Consider the following 11,284-nt stretch of genomic DNA (forward strand, 5'->3'; position numbering starts at 1 on the left):
ATGGGAATAATAATAGCACCTACCTCCTAGAGTTGTGGTGAGAATTAGTGAGATCATATTTGTAAGGGGTTCAGCATCGTACCTGGCATATAGTGCTTAATAAATGTTTATTTTCTTCTTATCCTTCCTTTCTGTTTTGGGAAAAGGAACAATGGAGATTTTTTGGTAATAACCTTTTCCCAATCTGATCAGAGAATGAAGCAGAGAAGACACAGGCTAAAATACTTGATATACAATAATTTATTATTAATTTTCATGGAAACCAGTTTTCAAAATTTGCCAAATGCCCTCAAGGGGACAGCAATAATCTTGAGTATCACAGTTGATAAAAAGACCATACAGTGTAACATATATTTTCTGTTCCCTTTTCCTTGTAGATAACATTCTCCCAAGTGGAAAGGCTGGCTAAATGCAAATGTGGTGTGCAGCCACATGCCAGGTTTGCATTGCCCCCACTTTTTTCTAGCCTAGAGTAGTTACCAAGCAGACATCTCTCTTTTTAGTTAGAGATAGGACCCAAGATGTTTGCTATTTGGACAAAAGTTATCAGTTCCCATTCTTCAAAGACAACCACCTTGTCTTTTGGCTAGAAAGAAGGACATGGTGCCAGTTTCTCATGTTGATTTTTACCTTACCTATTAAAGATATTATTAAGAATAGAGGTTGGATAACCGTGATGAGGAAAGAAACTGCTGAGGCTGCATGCCTATGGCATGGATCTGAAGGTAAATACCTGGCCCTGCTACTGTGACTTTGGCCTTGAGAACTGGTAATTTAATGAATTATGAGTAAGGCAGTCTTGCTTCTTAGCTCCTTGGAGAGGAGTGATCAACTTTTACATAAGTAAATTTAACAATCCATGAGAATTCTCATCCCACCCCAATCAAGTTTTTCAGATTAAAACAAATGCCCAGGCTCCCAGATTGTATTGCCCCAAATGAATACTATCCCATATTTAGTGTCAAACTCCATGGATTTTGTCTACTTACTGTTTCCTAGTCAAGGAGATAAAACACCCTACACCATTAAGTGGAACTGTTCTAAGAAACTATCACCAAATATAAGGCATAGAGTTGACATCTAGGTTTAAAAGAAAAGGACAAAGACAGCCTGCCTTATTCCCAGGACTAAATGCCATAGTAAATGGCTTGGTTGTAGTATTCATTTTTCTTTTCTTTTCTTTTTCTACCACATATTTCAGTTATTCAGCATTCAGTTTCCCTTTCACTTGTAGTAATAAAATCTTTGCTCTTGGCAATACTCATAGAGAGGTGTGATGCTACAGGGGTAGTTGGAACCTGAGTATGTTCTCACTCTTCCATAGTTTCCTCCTGCTCTCTGAGAACCAGCTGTATCTTGGCTGTAGAGGCTGCACACTACCTTATTTTCATTGTTTCTACCCCCTGATAATTCATTGTTGCTGTCTCCACACAGAATGTATGTTGAGCCAACTCTTTGTCCCCCAAACTCCCCACAGCTACCACTTGAATTGAACCTTTTTCTTCCTGGACTGCATGCCTGTCCACCTACACTGGATCCATGACTTCCAGAGTTACAAGACTGAGTTAAACCTGAACCACGAAGTCCCAAGCTAGAAGACTGACACCTATATTGTGGATAGTCAGAGTACTGATCACATGCAGACTCACATTGTCCATAGCTAGAAGATTGTTGTGAATTTGAATTGTATTGCTGTTCTCCACAGTTTTCTGACTGACTGACTGAGCTCTGGCAAGATGACTGGCCTGACCCAGACCCACAACTAGAAGGCTGTCCTGAGCCAGAGGTACACTGTCCGTAGCTGGAGGACTGATGTGAACTTGAACTATGTCCTTGGTCTCCACAACTCACTGATGGACCACCTGAACCTGATCCGTGTTGTCTTTGACTATATGACTGACCTGAGCTAGATCCACAGCTAGAGGACTGACCATAGCTGGACCCATGTTGTCCATAACTAGAAGACTGACCTGAGCCAGACCCACATTGTCCAGAGTTGGAGGACTGATGTGAACTTGAACTATGTCTTTGTTGTCCACAACTCTGTGACCGACCACTTGAACTGGATCCACGTCGCCTCTGACTAGAGGACTGTCCTGAACCAGACCCATATTGTCCAAAGCTAGATGACTGACCAGAGCAAGATCCGTGTCTCCCATAGCTAGAGGACTGACGTGACCTTGACCCACTTCTCCGTCGTCTACACCTCTCTAACTGACCACCTGAACTAGATCTACGTTGTCTCTGGCTTGAGGACTGTTCTAAGCCAGATCCACAGCTAGACGACTGACCAGAGCTAGACCCATGTTGTCCATAACTATGGGACTGACCTGAGCTGGATCCATGTTGTCCATAGTTAGAGGACTGATGTGAACTAGAGTAATGTCCTGATCCTCCACAACTCTCTGATTGACCGCTGGGACCAGACTCATGTTGTCCATAGCTAGAGGACTGACCTGAGCCTGACCCATGGCCGTAGCCAGAGGATTGACCTGAGCATGACCCATGTTGACTATATCCAGAGGACTGACCTAAGCCTGACCCATGTTGTCCATAGCTGGAGGACTGACCTGAGCCTGACGCATGCTGGCCATAGCTAGAGGACTGACCTGAGCCTGACCCATGTTGACTATATCCAGAGGACTGACCTGAGCCTGACTGATGTTGGCCATAGCCAGAGGACTGACCTGAGCCTGACCCATGTTGTCCATAGCTAGAGGACTGACCTGAGCCTGACCCATGTTGTCCATAGCTAGAGGACTGACCTGAGCCTGACCCATGTTGTCCATAGCTAGAGGACTGACCTGAGCCTGACCCATGTTGTCCATAGCTAGAGGACTGACCTGAGCCTGACCCATGTTGTCCATAGCTAGAGGACTGACCTGAGCCTGACCCATGTTGTCCATAGCTAGAGGACTGACCTGAGCCTGACCTATGACGGCCATAGCTGGAGGACTGACCTGAGCCTGACCCATGTTGTCCATAGCTAGAGGACTGACCTGAGCTTGACCCATGCTGGCCATGGCTAGAGGATTGACCCAAGCCTGATCCATGTCCATAGGTAGAAGACTGACCTGAGCCTGACCAATGTCCATAGTTAGAGGACTGACCTGAGCCTGATCCATGTTGGTGATGGCTAGAGGACTGATGTGAACTGGAGTAATGTCCTGATCCTCCACAACTCTCTGATTGACCACTGGAACCAGACTCATGTTGTCCATAGCTAGAGGACTGACCTGAGCCTGACCCATGGCCGTAGCCAGAGGACTGACCTGAGCATGACCCATGCTGGCCATAGCTCGAGGACTGACCAGAGCCTGACCCATGTTGACTATATCCAGAGGACTGACCTAAGCCTGACCCATGTTGTCCATAGCTAGAGGACTGACCTGAGCCTGACCTATGACGGCCATAGCTGGAGGACTGACCTGAGCCTGACCCATGTTGTCCATAGCTCGAGGACTGACCTGAGCCTGACCCATGTTGGCCATAGCTAGAGGACTGACCTGAGCCTGACCCATGTTGGCCATAGCTAGAGGACTGACCTGAGCCTGACTGATGTTGGCCATAGCCAGAGGACTGACCTGAGCCTGACCCATGTTGTCCATAGCTGGAGTACTGACCCGAGCCTGACCTTTGTTGACCAGAGCTGGAGGATTGATGTGAACTGGAGTAATGTCCTGATCCTCCACAACTCTCTGAATGACCACTATATCCAGACCTATGTTGTCCATAGCTCGAGGACTGACCTGAGCCTGACCTATGACGGCCATAGCTGGAGGACTGACCTGAGCCAGATCCATGTTGTCCATAGCTAGAAGACTGACCTGAACATGACCCATGCTGTCCATAGCTAGAGGACTGACCTGAGCCTGACCTATGACGGCCATAGCTGGAGGACTGACCTGAGCCTGACCCATGTTGTCCATAGCTAGAGGACTGACCTGAGCCTGACCCATGCTGGCCATGGCTAGAGGATTGACCCAAGCCTGATCCATGTCCATAGGTAGAAGACTGACCTGAGCCTGACCAATGTCCATAGTTAGAGGACTGACCTGAGCCTGACCCATGTTGGTGATGGCTAGAGGACTGATGTGAACTGGAGTAATGTCCTGATCCTCCACAACTCTCTGATTGACCACTGGAACCAGACTCATGCTGTCCATAGCTAGAGGACTGACCTGAGCCTGACCCATGGCCGTAGCCAGAGGACTGACCTGAGCATGACCCATGCTGGCCATAGCTGGAGGACTGACCTGAGCCTGACCCATGCTGGCCATAGCTCGAGGACTGACCAGAGCCTGACCCATGTTGACTATATCCAGAGGACTGACCTAAGCCTGACCCATGTTGTCCATAGCTGGAGGACTGACCTGAGCCTGACCCATGTTGTCCATAGCTGGAGGACTGACCTGAGCCTGACCCATGCTGTCCATAGCTAGAGGACTGACCTGAGCCTGACCCATGGCCATAGCCAGAGGACTGACCTGAGCATGACCCATGCTGGCCATAGCTGGAGGACTGACCTGAGCCTGACCCATGTTGACTATATCCAGAGGACTGACCTAAGCCTGACCCATGTTGTCCATAGCTAGAGGACTGACCTGAGCCTGACCCATGCTGTCCATAGCTAGAGGAATGGTGGTGTTGCTCATGGGTAGGTGGCTGACCTGACCCAGACTCAGACCATTCATAGCTAGAGGATTGATGTGATCTGGAGCTATGTCCTTGTCCTCTGTCTCTCCCTCTTCCAGACCTCTCTTCTGGTACTTCACATCCTTCTGTCTGGCTATTGCTGAATCTATGTCTTTCCCATCTACCTGAGTTACCAGTGCCAGATTCATATTCTTCTCCTCCAGATTTTCTGGAGGGGCTAATACTTGACTTATGTCTCCTTCCCCCCTGCTTGTTTGCTTTGGACCCATATTTCTTTTGACTACTACTCTCTGAGTGACTTGACCTTGATCTATGATAGCTCTTCCCTGAGCCTTCCCCATGCCCTGAACTATATGAGGAATCATTCTTTTCCCACCCAGTAGAGCTAGACCCATGCCTGTGGGCCCTGCCCCTGTGTGATTGCTCAGATTTGGATGACCCATGGCCCTCTCTTGAACTCCAGCTTGAATGACTGGAGTCTGACTCTTGCCCTGTTGACTCTTCCTGTTCCTCTGTTTCACTTTGTGCCTCCTGGTGATGGTGACCGTGGTGTTTCTGCTTTGACCCTGAAGCATGGCAGTATTCTTTGCTGACAGATTTGTTGCAAGCCATGGTCAACTTGAATATCATCAGCAGATACTCAGTAAAGTCTACTCTTCTGTCATGGTCTCGGTCCAGGATTTGCATGAAAACATCCACAGTATCAGGATTGTCGGGATTCTATGTAGAGACAAGGTACAAGGGATAGCCTGTGAGTCTGGTGTCCATTCCCCACTTATGACATGAAAGAAGATTGTCAGAATGTGTGTACTTGAAGGGCCCTAGTGGAGTGTAGTTCCATTTTGGCTAACAATCTGACAGAGATCATAGGTATTAGGTAAAAAAGATCAAGGGAATGAGAGCATAGGTGTAAAGGGAGTGAAAAGATATGAAAGGCAGCTGGTGTACTTAATGTAAGAAATGGGTCAAATATAAATAACGTGTTGAATGCAAATCAAGTATCTTGGGAGCAACTGTCATTAGATGTGATAGCATCTAGTACAGTGATAGAATCGAGGCATTTAGCGTTAGGGTTAGAATCGAGGCGTAGTAGGTGTTTCATAAATGTTTACTGACTAACTAGATGTAATTGATTTCCTGTTATTCACCGATCTTAATTCCTCCAGTTTGATTTTGGAGGTAATCTGTCTCTTTTGAGGTTAGAGTGCCTGAAATAGCACTCTGAAATGGCCACTCATTAACCAATCATTAAAGATTGATTGCTTAATTCAGGAGTTGTAATTTCTCCTGGAAAGAGGAACAGACATAGTCAAGAATATACTCATATGAATTAGTTTTCAGATTGTCTTTCTCTGGCCAGAAAGAGCTTGGAAAAAGAGGAGACTCCTGTGCCCCAGGATCTGGGGTGGGGTAAGTGATGGGTGATAGGTGTCCCTGTGCCTAAGAAGGGCAGAGAAAAATTAGAGGAAGAAAACTGAAGACAAATTGCATCAACTTATCACTTTTTCCAGGACTAGAGTTTGTTCAGGCACAGTGAATTAATTAACTTTTCTTCAATTCAATTTAATTTAACTTAATTTTCATTTGTTGATTACCTACTTTGTACAAGTATTGTCCAGTGGCTACAATGTTGGAGTCATGAAGATTCATATTCAAATCCTGTCTCTGATACTAGCTTTGTGACCATGAGTAACATGTTCATAATAATTGCTAAGATTATAATAATACCATTATTACATACATATATATAGCATAACATTTATATGTGCGTCTATATATAAATAACACAAAACATCATTTTACAATACAAAATGTACAAATATAATAATTATTTATAATAATTGCCAGGATTTATGTAGCACTTTAAGATTTGCAAAGCATTTTACAAATACTAACTTATTTTCACAACAACCTTCAGAGGCAGATGCTATTATCTCCATTTTACAAACAAGGAAACTGAAGCTGAGGGAGGATAAGTGACTTGCCCAGGATCACACTAATAGTAAGAGTCTGAGACTGGATCTGAACTCAGGTTTTCCTTACTTCAAGACCAACGTTCCATTCATGGTGCTGCCTAACTGCATCATTTAACTTTTCTGAACCTTACTTCATCTTCTACTTATGAATATGATTTTTTGAATTTATGTATATGAAATTAGGTGCTTAATAAATTCTTGTCTTGACTTGAATCTCATCTTAGTAGATTCTTCTCAGTGCTCTAGCTTGACAAGAACTTTTTGGGTCCTGACACCAACATCCAGTGTATTATCTTTCCATTTAGCAGAAAAATCTCAAGGCTGAATTGTCAGGAATTAAATGAAATTGACCAGTGGTTAATAAAATATCCATAAACTTAAAGGTACTAATACCATAGAGAAAGGTACTACTATCATTCAGCCGTCTCCTGGGGCCACCTAGTTGCATCTGTAAACTAGACATATGACAATTGCGTCATGGAGTTGTTGTGAGGTTCAAAGGAAGTAATGCAGGGAAAGTATTGTGCAAACTTAAAAGCATTACATATATGTTAGATGTGTTCGTTACTATGTCAAATCCCAGAATGTTTTCTACTAGACTTCAAAGTGGGGCATTGAAAATATATATCATTTTTGCCTACTATTTATTTGCTAAGAAGAAATCTTTGGGCAAGACTAGTGTGGATATAAAATATGACTTCATGGACCACTGGATGTGACAGTCAGCTCTTACCTTCAGAAGTGGACCCATCTCTTTATTCAAAAGTTCCTTGAGTTCCTTTTTGCACATTGTGTCACATTCCTCGTCCCGGCCACAATAATTGTAGAAGACGTCGATTACGGTGACGATGCTTTTTAAGAGCTGAGACATCTTGCTGTAAGGTGAGGTGGACCTGAAGTGGGAAAAGAGACATTTTTTATTTATCATTATTTTATCATGAGTTTTTTCTTTCTATACATCCTCAGTAAACATTATCAAGAAAAATAATCATGCATACATTTCATAACTCTGATCTCTTTCACCCTTGAAAGCCCTCAATGGGGAAGGATGGGGTGGCACCAATTCACCCCTTTTGCTGTAATGAAACACTAGTTGAGTGGTTAATCTACTCTTCTCAGTTAGCCGGTGAAGACTGATCAGAAGGTCTTGATTCTCACTCAGGTAATAATGTAGAACAAGGATTTCAACTTTTAGGTGCTCTGCCTGGAGAAGGTAACCCGGAGCTACCCCATATCTTCAGTCTATGTTCACATGTTGCAGTCTCTCATTCAATGCCTCAGTCCATTTCTATAGCCCAGATTTAGCATTTAGTAGTTGTATGATTTGGATTTATATTGCAAATTTCCAGGTAGAGGTAGCTAAGTGGTGTTGTGGTTAGTGTTAGGCCTGAAGAGGAAGACTTGAATTCAAATCCAACCTCAGATACTTACTAGCTGTGTGACTCCAGATAAGTCATGTAATCTCTGCCTGCCTCAGTTTCTTTTAACTATAAAATAGGGATAACAATAACACCCACCTCACATTGTTGGCCTACTCTCTTATGATGACCAAATGTGATATATTTGAAGGCTGGAGCTATCTTTTGCTTTTTGTATCCCTTCTGCTAAGTGTAGTGACTGACACATAGAAGATGATTAATCAATATTTATTGATTGATTAGTATTTATAAACTTTTAGCACATGAGTGATTAGCCCATACTAGTTATCCTTCCTTCTTTCCTCTTTCCCTTCTTTTCTTCCTTGTATCTTTCCTTTTCTCCCTTCCCCCTTCCCTTCCTTCCTCTCTCTTCTTTTTCCCTTCCTTCCTCCCTTCCTCCCTTCCTTCCCTCCCTCCCTCCCTCCCTCCTTTCTTCTTTGCATTGGGCGAGAATCAATGACCACATTTTAAATAATTATAACTCCTAATAGTGGGAATTTGAATATGTTCAACCACTTTACAGGATTCATTATTCGCACTGCTCTGGATCTTACTGTCTATAACTTCTTCATTCCTTGAAGTGATGCCTCTCTGGATGGGACTCCAAATTGCATTACCTTTCTTTTCGACTGAATCATCTTACTGCTGACTCATTATGAGCTTGCAGCTCACTAAAACCACTAGATCTTCTTCATACTCACTGTTGTTTATGCCTCCTGTATTCTGTACTTGCAAAATTGAGTGTTTTGAACTCCCCCCCAATTTATTTATAATTATTTCTTTTGAATCTTATCTTATTAGAGTCATGGTAAACTTTAGCCCATCCCAATCTTTTTAAATGCTGATTCTTGTCACCCCGTGTATTGATTTTTCGATGACAAGAAAATAAACTGGCAGAACCATTCATGTCACAGGAAGCTGACTGAAAGTTAATACAATAGCTATAAACTTAAAGGCATTGACATTGTAGAAAACAGAAAGATGCCACTATTACCTTCCCATCTTCTCTCAGCCTCCTTGAATGAAATAGTCTAGCAATGCCAAGTTTGCATTGGTGGCCTTAGAAGAGCCAGATTTCTTTCTTTATTTCCTCCAGGATAGAGAAGTTGCATCAACAATGGTCTTGGGGCAGTTGAAGAACAACACTTCAAGTAGCTCACTGTACCCAAGCCAAGAATATCATAATGTATCAGACCTAAAGGGAACTTTAAGGTCATCTTGGCCAAAACCTTTATGTTAGACATGAGACTCAGAGCATTTAAGCAACATGACTAAGGTCACACAGATACACATAGAGTTAGAATCCAGTCTCAGTTTTTCTTACTCCAATTTCAGTATTCTTGTCAACATATTATCTTAATTCCTATATTTCCACTTCCAGTAACGATGAAATGCTATAATTTTCACTCAACTAGGTAGATTGACTTACCCAATTCAAAAGGAACTGGTAGGATGGAGGCTGAACCAGCTTGCAGGGTACCTTCTGTCTAAAATGCTGTGTTTTATAGTGGGTTTAATTGTCCACCTGAGAATGGTGACACCCATTCTGTGGGATGACCTGATTCATCCCAACCAAACCCAAACCTCCACCCTCATCCTTAGGAATATTTGTTTAGTGAACTGCTTTCTTACCTACTCATCTGAGATTGCATAGGCAGCTCCCATATTTGGATCAGTATCAGCCACACCTCTCCATGGGTTAGAACATTGTACAGAAGGTGCCTCTCTTGCCACCATAAACTCTGAGGATAGGGATTATAAGATTTAGAGTTGGCAAGAGACTTAGTAATCTTATAGTCCTACCCCCTGATTTTATAAATGGGGAAACTGAGACCATATCTTTGCCTTCTCTTGTATTTCCTACATCTCTTAGCAGCATTTGAAGCACATATTTGCGAACAAGTACTTGTTGAATAGCGCTAAAAGCAAATTATGTCTATGGATAAGAGAGGTGAAAAAGGAAAAGGAATGAAGAGTGAACAAGTATTTGTGAGGCACCTGCTATATGCTGTGCATTGTGTTAAACACTTTACAAATATCTCATTTGGTCCTCACAACAATCCTCAAGGTAGGCAGCCTTGGGATCAGCTAATGAGTTTCTTGGCCTGACTCCATTCAAGTGATTTAAATAGCCTTTTGGAAGAAATTGGAATATTTTAATAAGAAAGAGAGTAAACAATTGGGATGTAGAATTAGAGCTCTTTTGGACGTGTGTGTAAGGAATGTGTGTATAAATAGAACATCTGGGGCCCCTTTACAGCTTGTGAACATTCTTCCATAGCTTTCTCTTACCTGCATCACTGACCACATATTGTCATCCATTAGATCTTCCTTATTTCATTCAAGGATGCCACTATTCTTCCAGTCACCCACATGCACAAACTCCCTGTCTTTATGGATGCCATACTTTCATGCATCCCCAATATACAGTCAATGACCAGCTTTTCTTCCTCTACAATATCTCTAAAATATATCACCTATCTCTCCACACACAGTCACTAACCTAGGCCTGTATCACTTCTCTCCTATACTATTACAATGACTTTCTAATTTGTGTTCCCAGTCCAAAACATCTTTCATACAGATGCCAAACTGATTTTCCTAAAGAACAAATCTAACCCTATCACTAGCCCACTCCGTAAGCTTTGTTGACTCCCTATTACCTCCAGGATCAAAGGGAAACCCTTCTGTTGGGCATTTCAAGACCTTTACAACTTTGCCTCAACCTATCTTTCCAGTCTTATTGGACATGACTCTCCTCTGTCAATGGTGTATCTCAGTCAAACTGATCTTCTTAAAGTTTCTCATATTTAGTATTCCATTTCCCACTTCCATGCATTTGTACTGGTTGATTCCGATACTTGAAATACTCTCCCAGTTCTCATCAAAGCTATCTAGCCAATCTTTGGTGGAAGCCACAGAGGGTCCCAAACTGTACCAATTCCCTTCCTTTTTCTTCTATCACAGTTTGCCTGGGTTCACTGTTTTGGTTTCTTGACTGCTCATTTGAAGAAGTATGCTCCCCACTTACTACATTCATTGGTTCCTCGCACCCATCCCAGTACAATTTTATTTTTCACTTTAGTCTAGGGGTCTCCTCTGCAAGGGGAATTAGTAAAAGCTGTCCAACATACGAATATAAATCAGGTTTATTCCTACATAGAAAAAGGATTGCTAAACATAAAATAACTTGCAGCGTATATTTTAGAATGATTAATTTATTAGTCCTAGCAC

The 11,284-nt window shown here is 42.8% G+C and overlaps 1 protein-coding gene across 1 annotated transcript; it reads right to left on the minus strand.

Moving 5' to 3' along the window:
• Nucleotides 1-222: 222 nt before the first annotated feature.
• On the minus strand, nucleotides 223-9,549 carry LOC140527726 (uncharacterized). The gene is made up of 3 exons (XM_072644877.1): nucleotides 9,480-9,549; nucleotides 7,366-7,525; nucleotides 223-5,376 (listed from the first exon to the last, which is right to left on the minus strand). Exons 2-3 carry the CDS (start codon nucleotides 7,501-7,503, stop codon nucleotides 1,225-1,227), a joined length of 4,290 nt encoding a protein of 1,429 aa, XP_072500978.1. The 5' UTR covers nucleotides 7,504-7,525; nucleotides 9,480-9,549; the 3' UTR covers nucleotides 223-1,224.
• Nucleotides 9,550-11,284: the final 1,735 nt, after the last annotated feature.

The sequence above is a fragment of the Notamacropus eugenii genome, chromosome 2 (genome assembly GCF_028372415.1).
Source record: "Notamacropus eugenii isolate mMacEug1 chromosome 2, mMacEug1.pri_v2, whole genome shotgun sequence".
NCBI classification, from domain to species: domain Eukaryota; kingdom Metazoa; phylum Chordata; class Mammalia; order Diprotodontia; family Macropodidae; genus Notamacropus; species Notamacropus eugenii.